The 20114-nt window shown below is 46.2% G+C and overlaps 2 protein-coding genes across 7 annotated transcripts; both read left to right on the forward strand.

Annotated features, from left to right (window-relative positions):
* Window positions 1-451: 451 nt before the first annotated feature.
* On the forward strand, window positions 452-4400 carry ptp4a1 (protein tyrosine phosphatase 4A1). Its single transcript, XM_023844747.2, has 5 exons — window positions 452-583; window positions 926-1018; window positions 1274-1404; window positions 1567-1641; window positions 2071-4400. The coding sequence occupies exons 1-5, from the start codon at window positions 479-481 to the stop codon at window positions 2186-2188; spliced, it is 522 nt and encodes a 173-aa protein (XP_023700515.1). The 5' UTR covers window positions 452-478; the 3' UTR covers window positions 2189-4400.
* A 1181-nt stretch (window positions 4401-5581) lies between these two features.
* Window positions 5582-20046, forward strand: phf3 (PHD finger protein 3). Of its 6 annotated transcripts, none has more exons than XM_023844739.2 (17): window positions 5582-5760; window positions 7782-7848; window positions 9567-9829; window positions 10181-10342; window positions 10709-12140; window positions 12472-12739; window positions 14505-14628; window positions 14711-14831; window positions 14919-15075; window positions 15417-15533; window positions 16013-16141; window positions 16215-16344; window positions 16477-16666; window positions 16817-16955; window positions 17066-17155; window positions 17262-17457; window positions 17677-20046. In XM_023844739.2, the coding sequence occupies exons 3-17, from the start codon at window positions 9592-9594 to the stop codon at window positions 19587-19589; spliced, it is 5406 nt and encodes a 1801-aa protein (XP_023700507.2). In that variant the 5' UTR covers window positions 5582-5760; window positions 7782-7848; window positions 9567-9591; the 3' UTR covers window positions 19590-20046. The 6 variants fall into 6 exon arrangements, with proteins under 6 accessions (XP_023700507.2, XP_023700510.2, XP_023700509.2 ...); XM_023844741.2 differs by lacking the exon at window positions 5582-5760 and adding an exon at window positions 5836-5994; XM_023844742.2 differs by lacking the exon at window positions 9567-9829.
* Window positions 20047-20114: the final 68 nt, after the last annotated feature.

Here is a 20114-nt window from a genome sequence, read left to right on the forward strand (position 1 = left end):
GCAGTGGGGATTACTGCCAGGCCCAGCACGACATCTATGCAGACAAGTGAACTATTGAGATTCGTTCTGCCACGAAGAAACGACCTGTAAGGACCTGAGGACCAGGCTGGGACTTGAGTGTTGAACTTGCGGCAGAGTGAGGGAGCACAACTCACCTGAGGAGAACACACCTGGATGGGGTAATCTGTGTGTGACCTGCCCTTGTTGGCCCCCCCCTCACCGGAGTCAAGAAACCCTGCTTGTTCTTTTTTTTTTTTTATTTCTAGTTTTAGGACAGGTTTATTTCATACCTTACCCTGCTCCCACACAATCTTAAGTACCTCACTTTTTAGATTCCAAAAAAAAAACTATTCCTGACGTGGAGTATATACATTTTTTAAAAATCCCTAGCATTTACTCCACCCTTTTGTTGGATTGGTAAACAAAAATATCCTTTTGTATTCGTCACTTTTTCGTTCTTGCGCAACTTTGTGTGACCATGGCACGTATGAACCGACCTGCCCCTGTGGAGATCACTTACAAAAGCATGAGGTTCCTCATAACTCATAACCCGACCAACGCCACCCTAAACAAGTTCATAGAGGTGAGTTTTCAGCAGCGCATGGTGCATCTGAATAGGCAGCACTCCATTTGACTGACCTGTCTGCCATTTGGGTGACAGAAAGTAAGCCTGATTACCATATGGCGGTGTTCCAGGCATTTGCAAAATGCTCTCTGTGCTCAGCACTACTTGGAAGTCTAAGTATTCCTGTAATCCTATTGTAAAGCAATTTAAAGCATGGTATCCCATAGTTGTTCAATCATCTTCAGCCATCTTGTGTCCTAAAGGGAATTTCAGATTGTGTTTGTCAGGGTACCAGGTGGCTGATGGTGAAATGGTCGGTAATCAGAAGTAGTGTGCAGAGCTTTTTCCAATCATCTTCAGGAGCTGAAGAAGTATGGTGTGAGCACCGTGGTGAGAGTGTGCGAGGCCACCTATGATGCTGCTCTGGTAGAGAAGGAAGCTATTCAGGTTTTGGTAAGTTGTTTTTTTTTGTAATGAATTGTATGTGTGTGAGAGAGTGAGAGAACTCCATTCCCTTCGAGAAATATGTTGCTTCATTAGCCTAAGAGAATGGGTTTCTGATTAGGGTAGTTTTCCTTTCCATGAGATCTAATGGTAGTGAAAGACTTGCAAGGCTAACCCTTCCTCTCTGTAATTTATCTATTCTGAGTGTTGAGCCCATTTGCTGTTAACTTGTTGTTGTGTGACCTCACCGCACTTCACTTCCAGGATTGGCCATTTGATGACGGAGCTCCTCCTTCTAGCCAGATTGTTGACGATTGGCTGAATCTTCTGAGGGCCAAGTTTCGTGAGGAACCTGGCTGCTGTATTGCTGTTCACTGTGTGGCTGGATTGGGAAGGTGTGGCTCCATTTCATATGAGTGTTAGTCATTACTGTTTACTACTTGGGAAGGACTTTTTCTGTGGCTGTAAACATAATAATGGGATGAGAACAGCATTAGCAAACTTGGTCATGGGAGGAAATGTTTTTCCTTCTGTAACCTTAAGCATGTTCTCCAAAGAGCCCCTGTCCTGGTTGCCCTCGCCTTGATCGAGTGTGGAATGAAGTATGAGGATGCTGTCCAGTTTATCCGGCTGTGAGTATTTAGAATCTCTGTAAGATATACATGCCATTAGTAGTGACCCAGTGGGTAGCATTGTTTCCTTGTACCTCCTGGGTTGGGGGTTTAGTGCCTTCTTTGTAATGTTTCTGTGTGGAGTATGCATGTTCTTCATTCTCCTCATGCAGTTTAAAGATGTGTAGTTATGCTCATTGGTGCCCCTGAATTTCCCAGCTGTGTGTGTGTGTGTGTATGTGTGTGTGCTCGTAATGGACTGGCATTCTTCCCTGCGCCTGGTGACCCTGACCAGGTTATGTAGTTGGGAGCTGGATGGATGGATTTAAGGTTTAAATGATGTTTGGGGGTTTAAATTTCATTCCTTCGGACTGATTATTGCCTTAGTTCTGCTTATCCACTGTATTCAGTTCCCTGAAGTAACTTGCTGTTGTTTTTTCGATATTTTAGGAAGCGTAGAGGAGCTTTTAACAGCAAGCAGCTCCTATACCTAGAGAAATATCGTCCAAAGATGCGCCTTCGATTCAAGGAGTCTAATGGGCATCGTAACAACTGCTGCATCCAGTGAAGCAACGCATGCTGCGCTCACCCCTCCCGCACCGAAGGAAGACACCTGGCTACATGCAGTGCAGTTACCGTTGTTCCTCTGTTCCCTTTCTGCTGCTTGAATGACACCTGATGTTAACCCTCAGCTGGTGTCTGGTATTCATTAGCTCTTAAAATGATCCTACACTGAAGGCGTAGTTAGTCTTAAATACTGAAAAAATGACAGCTGATTGTGTGGGATTTGTCCATTTTTGGTAACTTTGGCTGTCTGTTCCCAGACCTGTGAGCGTGCCTAGGTCCTCCCCATCACGTTCCCGTCTCCATCAGATTATTGGGTCATGTGGCTTGAGGCTCACTGTCAGTGACTCGCCTTATGTTTTCTTGTTGGTTGTTGTCATGATACAGTGTCTTCCCTGTCTGTTTAGCCTTTGCTTTTGATTGGTTGTGAAATGAAATGGGTCCCTGGTATCATCCATGCAAAGCTGGAGCTTGTGACAGACCCAGCAGGGGTGCGATTTCTAGGGTTGAACTGGCTTCATGTTCTGTGACCATCATCAAAGTAAACATTCCCTTCAGGTTTTTTTTCTTGCATTTTTTAAAAATTTGTTTTGCCATTCCAGTCAGATGTTTTTCCAGCATTTTAATACTTGTGTAGCCATACCAGGTGTTCTATTTTCTTAACTTTAGCACAGTACCAATGCAGTTAATGACAGTGTAATGGACCTGGAGGACAGTTGGCTAAATGTAAAAGACTGCAGATTACCTTGACTACTAGGATCAAAATATACCTGTTAAACCTAAGCCCATGTATGATCATGTTTACGTGTTTACGGCAAGCTCCAAGCAGCTCTGCAGCCAGTAACCCAATGTGTGCTCGTCTGGTGCAATAACTCTGAATACTGCCATTTTAAGACCTAGGGAACCAAGAACCTGAAACGTACTGCCCCTGACACCATTAGAAGCAGAACCTTTGGTCCAGCATCTGATTTCTGCTAAGCCTGAGGTCTGTAGGGCGACAGTCTCCCTAAGGGTTACTATTTAGGCTCTGAATGCTGATCATGTGGCTTTGCCTTGATTTTGGATTTTAGTTAAATAACCTCATATTCTGTGGCTTTCCTGACTGCATATGATGATGATGATGATGATGATGATGACCGAAGGCAGCCATTCAAAGTTTCTTGCAGTAATATTACTGCCCCTCCCATAAATTAGATCGTGAATGAAAGTTTTATGGAAGAGCATTACAGTGAACAGTTTACAAGATGTTTAACTGAAGAAAAAAAAATGAAATGTGTTTGAAGGTCGTCACTCTATTTTGAGTTTCCATCTTTAATCTGTGTAGGACCCTTTTAAAGGAGACTTTTTTTTTAAGGTTTTACATGTGTAAAAAATGTAGTGACTTAGGTGCCAAACATTATTTTTTATATATATGTTGTTGTAAGAACCATTGAGCGAAGACAGGATTGGTAGTTTCTTTTTATGTTGGTCTTGTGAGGAAATTTGTTGAAGGTGGTGTAACTTCACTGTGTATAACGGTATTTGCTTATAACTTTAACTAATCTTTGTTTTTATGAGGGCTATCCCCCCCACCCCCCCACGAGAAATGGTGTTGCCCAAAAATCTATCCATTTATGGTTCTCTTCCATAAATCTACCACTTTATACGAAACCGTAGAAGCACATATTTTGTTAGATCATCCATATTTAAAAAGCCTCGGACTTTACAGAATTGCCGAAAGGTACGCAGCACGTTGTGGTTGAGTGCTGGGCCAGGTGAATTTCATTGGGTGGGGGTAGTGTATTTCTATTTGGGTCAAGATAAATATGTTGCCTTTGTCTTGCTGAAAATATGCCCTTCAGTAATTTTTTAATATGCAGATGCTTTTCTATTGTAGCTAGAACTCATTGTGTAATAAGCATCTGAAATGTCATTTCTTTTGTTACATAAAATCTTTAACTACTGCTCTGTCTAGAATGTGATCATTATTTTGCCCTTATTGCCTCTTGGCTTCAAACTGTACATCAGTGTCAGTGATATTTTGTATCCCTTTTTATTTCATCTGCATAACTTGGATACTTGATAACTTATGTATTTGAAATGGTGACGTATTAATGTTTGATCAGCTATTTATACTGTAATTGGGAATGTGTGGTGTAGTACTGTGGGAGAAGTTAATTGCCAGTGTTCACCAGTTTGTGAGCGCGCTTGTACATCAAAATAAATACAAAAACCCATTTATTCTGTGCGATGTCTCTTTCATGGCAACATCCATTACAAATACAAATCTCAGAATTCCTGTTACTTAATTTTGCCTTGCTCTTAAAGTGTAAACAAAATATGTCTATAAACACAAGTAATGTCATTTTGGATTCCTGGGATCTCACGAAAGGGGTATATAAAATGTACTCACCATAACAATACTTCTCGCTAAGCATAAAGAATGGCTGAGCTGGTCCAGTTCGACCTTATCTTTCAGGCCAGTCCTGCCTGCCCAGTCTCTTGGGATTAGAAATAGACTTTAACAGTTCGATGAATTCATGTGTAATGGCTTCCCCTGAAAGCTCAATTTCCCAGAGTCAACTGGGATGTGACTACAACGCGCAGATCAGCCCTACAGTCAGGGAGCCTTCAAAATGCTAATTTTTAAAACGTTTTGGAGCGACTAATAGCTGAGATCCTATCCATTGCTAATTTGTGTAGTGACCTGTTTGTCAGCACAATAATTGCTGACATTCATAAACATACAAACCAGTGGCCGTTTCCAGACTTTCATGTTTTCGCTAACCACTAACAACATCTCTGATTACTACGAGTCACCCATGGCATAATAAACCACCGCCTTGAATTTTCAGAGGGGTACACAAACAAAACAAAAGAAGTTCAGCAGCCCGAGAGGATACGGTCACACAAGTTCGGGTAACAAGGGGCTTCACGTAAAACTGGACCGACATGCAACACCACTCCTATAAACTGGCCCGAGGTATCTCTCAAGGGCCTGAACCTGTGCTCAGAAAGAATCGGTAACGTTATGCATATTTATGCGTATATTTTTACTTTAAGTTGCCCACCTTCAGAAGTAATCTTATTCCATATTCAAATACATCGACTACTATTTAATATATTTAATCTATTATAGACATCTGCTATATGTGTATGAAAAATTAAGTAAGTTTTAAATAAATGTATTTTAATACTGCGTGGTTTAACTAAGAACATCATAGCATTTACTTCGCTTCCACATACCTATGTTCAACTACGGTCTCAGTTCGTTACGGAGGAAGGAGGAACATCGCATTTCACGGCGATTGGGCAGCAAATCAATCACGCCTTTTAATGATTGGTTTACACTGCCATCTCCTCTTACTCGATTGGTTGATGTTAAAAACCCAGGCGGGAGGGGGGCGTTCCAGTATGGAGCCCGCTGGGCCGGCCGAGTTTTGGAGTGAGGGGGACGCAAATCCGAGTGCAGCCGCTGGAATGGCCACAGTTGGGCCGAAAGACGGCGTACGATAGAGCGGGACCCCCACGTAAGGACACTGCGTCGTACACCGGCTCGCCCTAACGATCTGCAATGCGCGGCATCGGGTCAAAAAGGTAAAACGTTTTTTTTTTTTTTTTTACAACCAAGCCGTTCCCTGGCAGAGCTAGCGGAAGGGGGGGGGGCGTGATCATGGCCGGTACTGCAAACAAACTCCGGGCCTCCCCGAGGCGCCTGGTCTAGAGGCCATGCGCCGTGTGCTCCTTCCTTGGCAGGCGCGAGCTTTATGTCGTTATCGCTGCCGTTACTTCTTCTTTCGCTTGTCCAACTAGTGGCCGTGTGATCGTGTGGTAAGTTCACGGCGAAACCGTTGAAATCGAGTGGCAAAGCTAAAGTATGATGAGGCCAAGCTAGGCTAGGCTAACGCAAGATCAGGCTAGGCTAAGCTATTCGAGCTGAGAGGCCTGCCCAGGTTCGACGTTGAGCTTGCTGGCTAGGTGAGGCCGTGACCCCCTGAAGTGTTTAGCCGGCTCTCGGTCCAACCATTAGCGGGGATGGCGTCTGGTGGCTGTTTTTATTGCCGTGCTTGATGTTGGCCGTCCTCTGGTTCCTGAGAGGCCCGGACAGATAAGCAGTATCAGCAGCACCACCCAGGGGAAGTGTGGGCAGAGCGTGCGGGGACACAGCTGCCCGATGGGGAATTAACAGGGCACTTTTGCGTGTGACTTTAAACACCCGCCCTTGTGTTGGAGCGAGTTATACGGGTAAATAGCTGGGCGTTCATGGCAGCGTACCCCTCCCTGCTAACCGGCCGGTTAGTCCATCACCCAGCTGGTTCATAAATACGCCCAGCGTGTTTTTATGATAAAGGGAAGGGGCGGGATATGAGTGGCGTGCTGTTTTAATCAGTATGGTACTGAGGCAGTAGTGTACTGGAGTTGAGTGGAGATTTAGATGGTTTATCTGTAATTTGTTTGGGGGTTCGTCAAGCATCAGGCCCGATAACATGGATAGTTACCCGTGACATCGTCTCTTAGCAACGCGTGGTAAACGAGCACGTGTGGACGCGCAAGGTGGGGCTGCATCCACTTCACTCACGCGCATAATTCTCCAGTTGGTATAAAGTTTCACCCCACGCTTTTTAGCAGGCCGTGCTTAATGCCTGTGTGTCTTTCTCACATATCTTCGTTATAACACTTAAGGGCTTGAATGTAAACTTTCTAGGCCTAGGAGTGTGTTTGATACTTTAGGTCTGAAAAACAAGAGGAAAATCTGTCTGGTCCTGTAACAGCATTCGAACTGACTTAATTTCGAGTTTGTGCTCTGGTTCAGTGTAGTAGATGCCTAATATTATTCAATTAGAATCTGCATTGTTATGCATAGTTTAGTGTTATCAGTGAAGTTACTCTGAGACATAAGCAAAAGATGTTTTGCAGAAGCGACCTTGACAGAGTTTCAGCTGTTGTGAAGTAGGATAAGTGTGGCAGAATTACGTATTTTACTTGCTGTTAAACTATTACCGGCCATGTTTTTAAATATTTAAAGATGTTTAAGTTCATGCACACACTGATAAGGATTACAAATAAACAGTTTTAGCCCCTTCTTTAAAAATCGAAATGATTCTGAACTTTGCCCTTGTTTGAGCAAAAGCCGGCCATTTTAGTAGACAATAGGGAATGACTGGTTGTGTGTGGTGCTTAAACTGGGTCCAGTTATGAGGCCCCAGAGATTCTTGCTGTTGAACCATTGGTTGGGTCTCTGGTACCATTAATCAGAGATGAGCAGCTCACAGCTTGATCTGCATCCAAAACATTTAGTCATTACTTAATTCTGTCTGTGGTCTTTTAAAAATGGCTTTAACCTCGCATGTTTACCAATTTTCATGTTATTCTCCAGTATATTCACGCACAGTTGTCTCCGTTTAAAGTGTCAGTATTTTGCAACATGTCTTTTTATTGTGAAAAAGCTTCCCCTTTTAGTGGTCTTTGGTCTTTTTTTTTTTGTTTTTGCATAGCCTTGAATGTTTACCCATAGCTGTTGCATTTTTCTGTGGTCTTTCTGTGCCTGTTGGTTCACACTACTCTAGCTTCACCTGTAAGATTTAGTAATCAGATTGTCTGTCTTTTGTTTTATTTAGGTCTTAGGAATTGCTTGTGCTCCAGGATGTGACATGAAGAAGTGGCAAGACAGGAGTGGTCCCCACGGTATGTTTGATGCATCCTTTCTCAGGAATTCATCACCATGTAACATCTTAAGTCTTTGCTTCAATATTGTGCCAGATGTCTTACCCAGTGGCCTTTGGACCAGTGTTCAGTAGCCTTTGGTTTCCTGTTGTCATCCCTGAAAAATCTTTTTATTCTGCCTTGTCTTTGTGTAGTTTTGATTGTCACATTCAGTTGTAGTGGAGAGCCTGGGTTTATGACTGGCAGCAGGGGTGGGCGATATTCACAAAAACACATCATGATCTTTGTGACACACAGCTGCTATCCACAATCTGAATTGCAGTCTTGCTTCCCAGTTTTGAAATGAACAGTCAAGAATATCCAGACTTGAACGAGCCTAAGGACTAATCAGTTAGCACCATTTATAACCCGATATTGACGTGTAATATATTTAAATGACAGTTTTCAAAATTGAAATTAAATCCTGAGTTACACTTTATTGTAGATATTAAACAAACATGTCGGATGCTTCAGTTTTCAAAGTGATTTGAATAGATTTGTGCTATTACCACTGGAAGTGCCGACCACGGGCTAAGTTTAGAGATAACTGTGAAATATCTGACTTTGCATGCCCGATTTGCACCTTGCACATCTGTGCAATTACACTTATGGCAAATGTTATGATGGTAGCTGATTTGTATCAGTTTGTTTCATGACATTTTCACGATCCAACTTGATTCCACCAATATTTCTTTTCACTTCGTCAGATTCATTTCACGGACTGCTTGTGAGTGATCTCCATCACCCAGATATTCTGATTTTGCATTCTTTGTGTTCTCTGTCTGTTCTGCTTATGGCCTGCGCTTGTCAGAGTGCCTGTTTATGGGTCTCATTCATTATGTACCCCAATCACACAGTGGTGACTGTATAAGTTCCTTCATCTCAGAGTGAACCAAACCTATAAGTATACCAAAATACCATGTGGCTGAATGGCAGTGATTTCACCTGATGGACATAGAAATGAATATTTCAGATGTGGGATACTTAGGGAATAATAATGTTGGTCCAAAACCTGGAAATAGATGACTGGAGTGAACACTTAAAATTACAAGCAAAGAATTTTTTTTTTCTGTCAGCAGAATCTTTAACATCAGTTCTCTCTAAATATCTCTCTAAATAAAGCGACCCCTGTAGTGTGCTGTAAATGTAGACAGTATGGTTTTCCGTAAAATTGCAGACGGTACAGCAATGGTTGGGACAGTGCCAGAAATTATAATGTGGTGCAGATGTGCAAGGTACAAACTGGGCAGGTGCTGGGGTTCGGGTAGCTACACCATGGATCGGACTTCGGTCACAAACAATTACTTCCTACTAGATGGCCGGCTCATTGGCCAAGTTATATCATGTGTCTCTGTCACAGGGTCACTTTCATGTGTGACGTATTTGTAAAACGATTCAATGCGAGCGATCGACGTGGCGGGTCAGGAAGTGTGGTAGGGATCGGGTAGTAACACACATGATTGGTCATCACCGTTTTATGTTGAGTTTGGAGATGGTAGGACACAAATGGTCACGATCCCTACGATTTGCAAGAAAAGTAGATAGATCATGATATAAAAACTCGTCAGATCGCCCACCCCTAATTGGCAGATTGTCTCACAGAATGTCCTTATTACGTGGATTTGTAGACTGGGAAGTTTCTCTTCTCTAGGCCTTTTCTGGCCATTTTATTCTTCATGCACGTCCTTCTGTTCCCGCAGAGCTTTTGGAGCAGCCACAGCATTCATGGATGGGGTTGGAACCTTTAACCATTTAATCCCCAGTGACCAGTTGGAAGAGTCGTTGTTAATAGGACAGAACTTGGAAAGCGAAGCGAGTGATGAGTTTGGAACTGGTCACCACGTGCTGCAAGACTCGTTGAAGAATATGCTCAGTGACAAGGATCCCATGCTTGGATCTGCAAGTGCTCAGTTTCACCTTTTGGATAATGAGGACGCCGGCTATGAGATTGCTGATTCAGCAGGTGCCTGTTGAAGACTATAAGGTTTAACTTCTGAGACTCTGAGTCAGATAGCGGTAGATGCTTTACTGAGATTCTTGGTGCAGCAACGGCTATGAGGAAGAGGCTTGTTCTGTTATGGTAATGCAAAGTCCCAGCAACCTTTATCTCATACTGCTAGAGTTGTGAAGTATTGTTTTTAGGGGTTTAATGTGGTGTTAAGCTGGTTTCCGTAGTGATGGACTGGTGAACTGATGTAAGTCTAGTTGTCCTGACACCATATTTATGTGATTTGATTGGATAGAAGAAATCATTGTTTATTGGATAATACCACGTAAGGTTTGGACATTGTTCCTTTTTTGTCTATAACTGCAGGTCTGGCCGGGATGAGTAAGTCAAAAGGTACGTGTGGTGTTTCCAGGTCCCCTGCGACTCGACCCAAGGGCCAAAGGGGCCGGCCGAGGAAGAGCCCTGCCCCTCTGACGAGGAAGAGCCCTCCCACTCTGCCGAGGAAGCCTTCCCATGAAGTGGACCAGGGTGAGCTTTGGGAAATGTCCGCTTTGGCTGGTATTCAGCTGCTTGTAGCTCTTAGGACAGAGAAATGCATCTTTAACCTTCTTTCTGTCTGGATCTCTCTCTGGCTAGAATTAGGAATAATCACAGTGAGAGATTGTGGCCGTGAAGCAGCCAGCAGTTCTGCTTTAATGGTTTCTAATGGGGGGGGGGGGGGGCTGTTTTATCTCAAACTGCCGTCTTCTGTGTTTTTGCTATTTTTAGCTACTGCCACAAAACTGAACATTTGTTGTGTTTTTTTTTTTTTTCCCGACAAGTGAGCCCTATGGTTCTGCAGAAGGTAACACTTTGCTTTGCATCACCCCAGTGATATTTTGCTGTTTCTCTCAGAGCCTGTGAAATCTGGCTTAAATCCAGCCAGTAGTACAGAGGCTGTCAGCAAACCGGCCAGCAGCAGAGCCACCAGAAGATGTGACAGGAGAGGAGGAGTCAAACAGCAGCAACAGGAAGCAGCGGAAGCACAGGAAGACCCAGCGGACAGCTCCCAGGATAAGGAGGAAGGAGCTGGGAAAAGCGCAGCTTGCAGCAAAGTCAGACCGTCGATGAACCCTGTCGTGGTGTTAAGGCGTCTGACTGTGACTGTAGGAGGGTACAAAATTGAGCTTCTTCCAGGACCTTCCAAATCCCCATCCACCTCAGCCCCGGGTGCAATACCTTCTCAGGTCGTCTCCGATGCTTCGGGGAGTGTTGAGGGTGTGAACTTGTCAGCTGCACAAGATGGGGCCGTAACAATGGCAGATGGCAAAGTGGTTGAACATTTGACCTCCGTTCAGGACGTAGGGAAGTGTGGCACAGCTGAAGCCCCTGCTGAGCTGGGACCTTGCGTGAATCCCAATGAAGTGCAGGAAGGCTCTAATGTGCTGTTAAGCACTAGCCATCAAGCCATGGATGTGTGCACGGCAGAGACTGAAGCGAATAACCCGTCAGATTTACAACAGCCAGATTCAGGGAGCGTCAAGGAGCCTAAGGGTATAAACTCAGGTGAAAGTGAATCCCGGACATGTTCAGATGCTAACAAATCGGTGCTGCTTGATACAGCAGCTGGCAAAGACGGTCAGGACCAAAAGCCTCCTGCCCACAAGCAGCTAAAATTGAAGCAGTCACCAGCATCTCCCAAGAAGAAGACCCTGGAGCCCAGCACCTCAAAGAGAGCTGGAGGAGAGCCCAAGACCCCTCAACCAAAAAATATGGCCAGGGGTGACATCCAGGACATGCAAGCCATCAAAGGCAAGTCTGTTGTCATGGGCGCTAAAAGGCGCACAGAGCATCTCCAAACCTACCCGCCTTCCAAAATGCCGAGGGTGCCAGGTAAGAGGTTGGCCAAACCAGATGTTGGCCCCAAGCTGTCCAGTCCATTTCACCCTGTGGTTAAAAGGCTTCTGCCTGGAACGGTCAGTGCAGATGGAAGTCAGAAACGGCATCCTGGTACGCAGGCTGGGAATTCCAAATCCCCCCATCTTCCATTTGGGCCCAAGCCAGCCCACCCCCAGGTGGCCGTAGCCAAACCTGCCCACCTCCTGAGGGAGCCGTCGGAGGACGACGATCAGGAGAAGTTCAGAGCAAAGAAGCAGCCGGAAAAGGCCTCACAAAGACCGAGGAGCAAAAGTGGCCGGAGCTTGTCTGTGGACGAGCCCCCGCTCTTTATCCCAGATAATGCTCCCCTGCTCAAAAAGGAGGCTGCTGAGGAAGAACTTGCAGAAGGAGAGACCATCTGGGATCCGAGCAAGCATTGTGGTTTCTGCAGAAAGCCTCACTCTAACCGGTACGCATGTGTGTGTGTGTGTTTGGCCTTCCTCAGAAAGTCACCCAGCAAAACCTGTTTGCAGCAACACCTTAATCTGTCATAGACTCTCTGCATGGTGTCCTCTTCCAGATTTTTTTGGATTCAGTTTGAAAATTGTCTGATTTTAGTTTGAATGTTCTTGGCTTCAGCTTATCTGCATCTGGTTTGCAATCCCTTCTCTTAGGTTTGCATCAAGTACAAGGAGCCCTTAGTTGAGAATTAAGTATTTGATGAATCATTACTCATTTGTATGATTTAATGGAAGTCCCTTATACTTCTTGGCCTCGACATTTCGATGTCACATGTTTAGGTTCATGGTGGGCTGTGGTCGCTGTGATGACTGGTTCCATGGTGAGTGTGTGGGGCTGGACTTGGCAAAGGCCCAGCAGATGGAGAAGGAGGACCAAGAGTATGTCTGCCTTAAGTGCTGCGCTGAGGAGGATAAAAAGGTTGAGTCTGAGGACCACGGGGCAGCCTCTGTTGAAAGGCAGGTCAAAGCGGAGCAAGCCCAAGAGAACAAGCCTGCTGTCAGATATGAGAAGATCAGCCACCAGCCATCAGCCACGGCCGTCAGGAAGGCAAGTGAACGCGTCGGCCATGCCGTCTTTCAGACTTTAGCTGCCAGGTTAACAGGTCCGTTTTGCTTCAGTGTATGGATCATGGATCAAGATGATAATGAAAGTGATGGTATTTTTCATGTCTCACATCGGCTACATTTCAGTTCTTTATGTAGTTATCTGGAGAGAAGCTTAATGCCTCTGTTTTGTTAATGTTTTTTTAGACATAGTCCACATGGGTCATTGATCCTCCTTGCCCTTAAGGTGGCGCTGTACAGTGTAGCGCTGTGCTGTCTGCATTCCCCAGTCCCCGCAATTGTTTGTGAAACTGTCAAATTTGATTCACTGATTAAAGTAAAGCACAGGACTATTGCCATGGTAAATAGCAGCAGGATGTGAGCCGCTTATGCACTCTCACTCCAGTTTAAGCACTATGAATCGAATGCTAGAGACCTGGATGATAATGCAGAAACATTTTGTCCTCTAGCGAATTATGGTGACTGACATGTAATATTCCTGTAACCTGCCCAGTAATGAGGGGTCTGTAAGTTCCTTCCTCCTTTTTTGAGTCACTAATAATTTGGTGTTGGGTATCCGAGGTGCTCCTTCTAAGCCCCACCCAGGTACAGGCCTAAGCCTGGTTCATACTTTACACTTCCGGTCTGGGGACGGTCGTCCGCGCGCCAGCTTGTGTTCATAAAGTGGTTGCAGATGGTTGCGGTCGGTGCATGCATACTGCAATGATATACCTCCAGACCAGCAGAGGGCAGATGTCATCTCCTAGCTCTGAATGAAGCTTACACAAAAGCAGAATGAGATGCAGTTTACAACTGCAAGTTTTAAATCTTCACCGGTTTTGAAAACAATAAAAACATAACTTTCTTTTGTAAAACTACTTAACCATCACGTTTCTCATTGAAAGTGCTGTTTGATTCTTGTGGAAAAAATATGACTTTTTGGTAGAAATCAATTAGCCATAGGTGGGATATACGGAGCCCCTAAGAGGTCAGGCTGCGAAAATATTTTTTGAAATAGTTTTGTTTTCCCTCGCAATAGCTTTGTGGTCCCACTACACTTGACCTCTTGGGAAGGATAAATCTAAATAATGCTTGTGTGTGCACTTTGCGTTCAATAGGCCATTTGTCTTGTTTAGTTAGTGGTGGTGAATTGACACAGCATCATTATCAATAAATGTGTAGAAAAACACACATAGTAAAGTTACATGGTATGGATCGGTCCCCCATAGTTTAATGCTTAAAGTAGACTTAACTAGCCAGGTCTGTATCGTTTAGTTTTATACTTTAGTTGATTAATGCTTTGTTTTGTACTTTAAATGGACACAGTACAGTTATTAGTAAATATTAATAATAATTTTACGATCCCTTGCAATAGTATTAAAAATATTTCCTGACTGACCTCTTGGGGGCGTTGTAGTAATAGATCATTAATCTGCAACAAAGGTAGTTTAGGGGTTTCCAGAGCTATTGATGTTTATTGTTTTAACCTGAGCAAATTGAAAGGACAAATGTTGCATACATGCCACCCACTGGATGTGCATAGTCAGTATCTTGCACATGCACAGTCGACCGCAACTGAAAGTGAAGTATGAATTGGCCTTAAGGTGGGATGTCAGGTTGTTGAGATGCACGTCACCCATGCGGTTCGGCTGTTATAACACCCCCCAAAGGCGTTTGCCCTCTCACAACGTCTTAAGCGTTGGAGTGTGATGAAATGTATGAATGTGTTTGTATGTAAGAGATCTACTGAATCTTCTGCTCTGCCCCAGGACTCTCTGGAAAGGAAGTCTCAAGAAGACAGAGATGGAGAGAGCAGAGCAGCATCTGCTTCGGACCAAAAAGCACATGTGCCCAGGCGCCCTCACGCTTCAGGGGACGCGACGCACAAGATCGGTATGGAGGCTTCCCTCCTTTTTGTGTCTTCTCCAGCTGCTATCAGGTGGAGGGTCACGGGCCTTTTATTGCACATCCGCAGGAGCGCATGATCGGCAGGAGGCAAAGAAGGCAAAGACATCTCCCGCGGCCTCCAAGAAGCCTTCAGTTGAGCAGATCAGGAGGAATGTGCGGGACTCCCTCAAAGACATCCTCCTGAAGCGGTAACGGCATCTATGCCCTTTCCTCCCATGCATATCATGCAGCGCCTGTGATGTCACAGGAAGTGACCTTAGCACGTTCCCTTTCAGACTGAATGAGTCTGACCTGAAGGTGTCCACAGAGAGGGCAGCGAACGTGGCCAGCAAAACGGAGAAGGAACTTTTTGCCTTCTTCCGGGACACGGACAGCAAATACAAGAGCAAGTACCGGAGCTTGATGTTCAACCTCAAAGATGCTAAGAACAATGTAAGTGTGCTGATATCTGGCATGTTCAGGAATCATGCCTGAACTTTGGGTTCTGTTGGGAACCCAAAAGCCTAGGAAGACCACTATGACAGGTCATCTCTAGAGCTTTCTGAGATGTTTGGTAGAGGATTGTAAAGGGCAGTTTAAGCTACAGAAAACAGAGGATGTGTTTGGCTACTTCGGGGTCTGTGATCCTCTTAAGTATTGGTGCCAAACATTGTCCCATGTAACTTGCTTTGCTGTTTGGTAGTGACATCCAATAATATGAAGGCAGACTCCATTTATATGAGTGACCCCAAGAGGCATTGATCTCTGACTTGCATTTCATGCCCCCCCCCCAGGTATTATTTAAACGGGTTCTCAAAGGTGAGATCTCCCCTCACCATTTAATCCGAATGAGTCCGGAAGAGCTGGCCTCCAAAGAGCTGGCTGCCTGGAGACAGCGGGAGAACCGGCACGTAAGTCACATGCCGACGCTTTCAGCTAACATCCAGTCACATGCCGACGCTTTCAGCTAACATCCAGTCACATTTCAGAGAATTTACTTTTGGTGGCAAGCAATTTTACTGCAAACACAGCCAGTGGCAGATTAAATTATGACATCAGCATGGACATTCACGTGTTTCTGGTTTAACTAAACATTGCATTTTTCCTGAGGCATGTTTACTGGGGCCCTGGGCTATTGCCTAGGATAGCTTGTGCATGAATCTGCCTGTGATCACAGCACACTGTAATGCAAATATTCTGCCATAATGTGCTTACTGTTTTATCCCAGAGTAAATACTTTGTTGGTAATTAAACCACGTGTGGAAAACATTTTAGGAGTGTGTTTGTTTTATTTATTATGGATTATGTAGAGTCACTCGGTATACAGTTATGTAACTTATCAGGATGGCATGGTTTCCCGTGTTTATTTTATTTTGATATTTTGTAATAGACGATTGAAATGATAGAAAAAGAGCAGAGGGAGGTGGACAGGCGGCCCATCATAAAGATTACACACAAGGGTGAAATTGAGATTGAGAACCAAGAGCCAGAGAAAGAACCGGAACCTGCCAATATTGAGGTAAGATGGATGGGGGCCCTCCGCTTCTGCTGCACCGTGTGCGATGCTGAAGAATGGTCTTTGCTGTCTTCAGCCTGAGCCGGTGTCGAAACCACCAGAAGAACCCGAAATGGCCCCCCCAGAACCTGAACCAGAGAATACTAAAGATACAACCGCCCAACACAAGGCTCACCTCTTTGACTTGAATTGCAAGATCTGCACAGGTACCTGCCAAGGCTCTCTGCTACAGGTGTAGCCAAGCATGTTGATGTCAGTGCAGATTCCCCATTTAGAGCTTCACCATCACCAGATGAATGTAAGCGTGAGGTTACAGCCTAGCTCTTGTGCTCCTGCAGGTCGGATGGCTCCTCCCGTGGAAGACGCCACCACCAAGGTGGTGAAGGTGGCCACTACAGTGGTGCGGAGGCAGACGAGCACGGAGGGGGAGGGCCAGATCAGTGCCTCATCTCCGTCTGAGGATCTGCCCTTCGGTGCCATGGAAGACAGCTTGGTCAGCCCCAGGGTCTTGTCTTCCATCGATGAAAGGTCTGATTTGTGATTTATCATGAATGCGAATGCGCACACGAGTGCTACAGCTTGATGTTGGTGCTCGTCGGACCTTTCTGTGCACCTGTGATATATGGTGTGGTCTTGCTTTCCTGTAGCTGTGGTCCTGACTGATGTGGGATATTCCAGGTTAAGTGGCAGGGAAGATGAAACCACCTTTTTGGACCGCTTGGAGTTGCTGTGGAAGGGGTTTGTCAACATGCCCTCCGTGGCCAAGTTTGTCACCAAGGCCCATCCTGTTTCGGGTGTCCTGGACCACCTAACAGAGGTAAGTACCAGATCTCACCTCCACATAGTTGGTTACAGTGCATTTTAAACCTGCAGAATACTGACTTAACCTAGTTGAACAAGTGACACCAGTTTGGTTTCTTTGGTCAGGATCTGCCTGATAGCATCCAGGTTGGTGGAAGAATCTCGCCACAGACAGTGTGGGACTATGTGGAAAAAATCCGGGCTTCTGGAACCAAAGTGAGAGCATGACTCATTTTTGGATGTGTTGTTTTGACTGCGAGTCACCACTTTCCTCCTCCGGAGCTGTGACTAATGTGGCACCCATTCTGGTTCTCCTCTGCAGGAGGTCTGTTTGATACGATTCAGTCCTGTCACAGAGGAAGATGAGATCTCCTATACACTGCTCTATGCCTACTTCAGCAGCCGTAGACGTTACGGCGTGGTGGCTAACAACATGAAGCACGTCAAAGACATGTACCTTATCCCTCTGGGAGCCTCAGAGAAGATCCCACACCAGCTGGTCCCATTTGATGGGCCAGGTGAGAGAGTCCTACCATGAACATATGTGTCACAGGTTCAAATGTGACATTCTGGGTGAAGCTGTTCTAGTCCTAGTACATAGAATCACAATGCTGATATTTTTGTGTGACATTTTTGGTCGCGTGAACCTGGTAACTTTTCCCATGTCTGTACATTATTTCAAAGAGACACCCCTGAAATGAAAAGGAGGGTGACATTACTTTTGTGTTGTCTTGCAGGGTTGGAAGTGAACCGTCCAAACATTCTCCTGGGATTAATAATTAGACAGAGGGTCAAAAGGGACTTTGGAGTCCTCTTGTCTGTGGACATTCCGGAAGCCTCGTCTGCAAGGTTTCTGCCTGAGAGCCGGACCAAGCTGGATTCCAGTAGTGAGAGTGGAAGTGCCCTCACTGGTGAGGACTACCTGAACTCCTTGAAGGCAGCACGGTCTACCGAGGCCACAAACCCACAACAGTCAGCTGTGAGTGACACCAAAACTGGGAAACTGCAGCCGGAAGAGGCCCCATTAACCACAGAGGGGAACCTCCATGAAACTGCCAAACCGCTTCGCTTCCTCCCGGGGGTGCTGGTCGGTCGGGAGGGGCAGCCCTGTGCCGACACTGCGTCCAGGCCTCTGGGAGCAGTCGACGCTCCTCAGGGTCTATCGGGCAGCACGGAGGAGGCGCCGAACAGGCAGGCTCTGCCGGGGGATGGTACAGGGAGGGGTAACGGCTTCAGCAGAAGCCCAGCTTCCAATGGCCTTCGGCTTGACCGCTTCATTATAAAGAAGAAAGAGCCAAAGGGCAGTAACCCTGAGCCACAACAGAAAACAGCCAGTCTGGAAGACTCTTTGGCTAAGGGACTAATCAGTGACCCTAACACTGCCACTGCTGAGAGACCTTTGAAGGCTGAACCTCCAGCTGATTCAGAAGGTGTCGTTCCAAACCTGCCGAATCGGGTAGGCCAAGGGCTCGATAAAGCAAGTAAGGTCGATTATATGGGTCAAGAAGCCAAACACGAAGGGCTGACTTCAATTTCCACAACCACATCAAACTCTGCCCTCCCCGAGACACCCAGCATGACGTCGAAAGCCAGCCCTTCGGGTTCAGCTGCTGGCCCGATGCAGTCTCCGAGTGGAATCCTGAAGGCCAGCTCTGAAACGCTGGGTACCAAACCATCGTCAGCAGAAGGAGATACCAAGCAGGAGGCCGCCAAAGCAGACAGCCAGCTCGTTTCACAAGAGCATCCGCTGGCAAGTGGGCCAGATGTAGGTACGCAGCCAGTGCCTCACCAGCCAGCAAAAGACACCCAAACCATTGGCACCATCTTGTCATTTGGTAAAGCTGAAGACTGTACTCCCCGTCTGGTTCTTCCCCCCAACCCGCCAACACCCGTTTTTAGTCATGTTGGTCAAGGGCTACCAGTAGCTACGTTCCCTCCAGGCCCAGATGCAGAGGTTCAGTACCAGCAAGCCCCTACACCTCTCTTCCAAGCCCCAGACCAACAGGCACAGTCAGGGTTCACCTACACTGGGGCACCTCCGCCGTTTCCGCAGTCGAATCCCTCACATCAGTATCCCAGCGCAACGTGGCCCAGCACACCAGCTGTGGGTTTCGAGCTCTCCCAACATGTCCCATCTGGGCCCCCACTATCTTTTGATGCATCGAGGACCACAGAGTCCTCAAAGTCACTGCCTACACCCAAGGAGGACAAGGCACCAGAGCAATACCAGGGTGACCCTTGGGATCGGCAGCCACGGCAAGCCGATGACGGCTACAAGCGGGAGAGCAGTGACCAACACGGCCAGCTAAGGCACCACGGCGAGACTCACCACGAGAAGAAGGGCAGGCATCACGACCGAGAGCATGGGAAGTCCTGGGAGCACCAGTCAGAGAAAGGCGGACACTGGGAAAGGAGTAGGAGCCGGAGCCGGAGCCGAGAGCGTCACCGTGGACATGATGACAAGCACAGGGACAGCCGGGCTCGCCACCGAAGCCGGAGCGGCAGCGAGCACTCCAGGAGTGAGCGACACCACCGGCAGCATGGCGAGTGGGACAAGCACCGCGAACGGGACCGTGACAAGCACAGGAGAGAGACTTACGACAAAGGGAGGCGGAGTTCAAGAGATGGGGCCAAGGATGGACGGTCATGAGGTGTACCCCCCTCCCCCCACTGTCCGTGCCATCTTCCCGGGAAATTCCTTTCTATTGTCACACTTCCCGACCGTTTAGGGCAGTCATTTCAGTAAGAATAATTACATGTTCATTACGCAGTGAAAGCTTTTTTAAAAACTAATAGTATGAGTTGCTGTTTTGTTTTTTTGAAAACTGCTGTACATTTTGTAGTTCATATTTTTAAGCGCTTCACATAATGAGCTACTGACTTTAGAGCTGGAGGTTTTGACTGACTGGTTTTAACGATTCTGCGCCATATGTAGTGAGCTTCTTCAGTGCATGAACCTGAACCTGACCCGGGCTGGGGGGGGGGGGGGGGGTGGGTGGCGAAACGTATGTAATTAGAAATAAGGACTCCAGAATGCAGCTGTGCTGAATATGCCTACTCCTTTGTAAGTGCACCACTAAAATAAATGTTTTTCTATTTGTTCCTAATGGTGCTTTTGTGTGTGTGCACATGCATCTTGTTTGTGCTGTAAATAAGGTTAATCATCAGAGGTGTG

This window comes from Paramormyrops kingsleyae, chromosome 3, assembly GCF_048594095.1.
Source record: "Paramormyrops kingsleyae isolate MSU_618 chromosome 3, PKINGS_0.4, whole genome shotgun sequence".
Taxonomy (NCBI): Eukaryota; Metazoa; Chordata; class Actinopteri; order Osteoglossiformes; family Mormyridae; genus Paramormyrops; species Paramormyrops kingsleyae.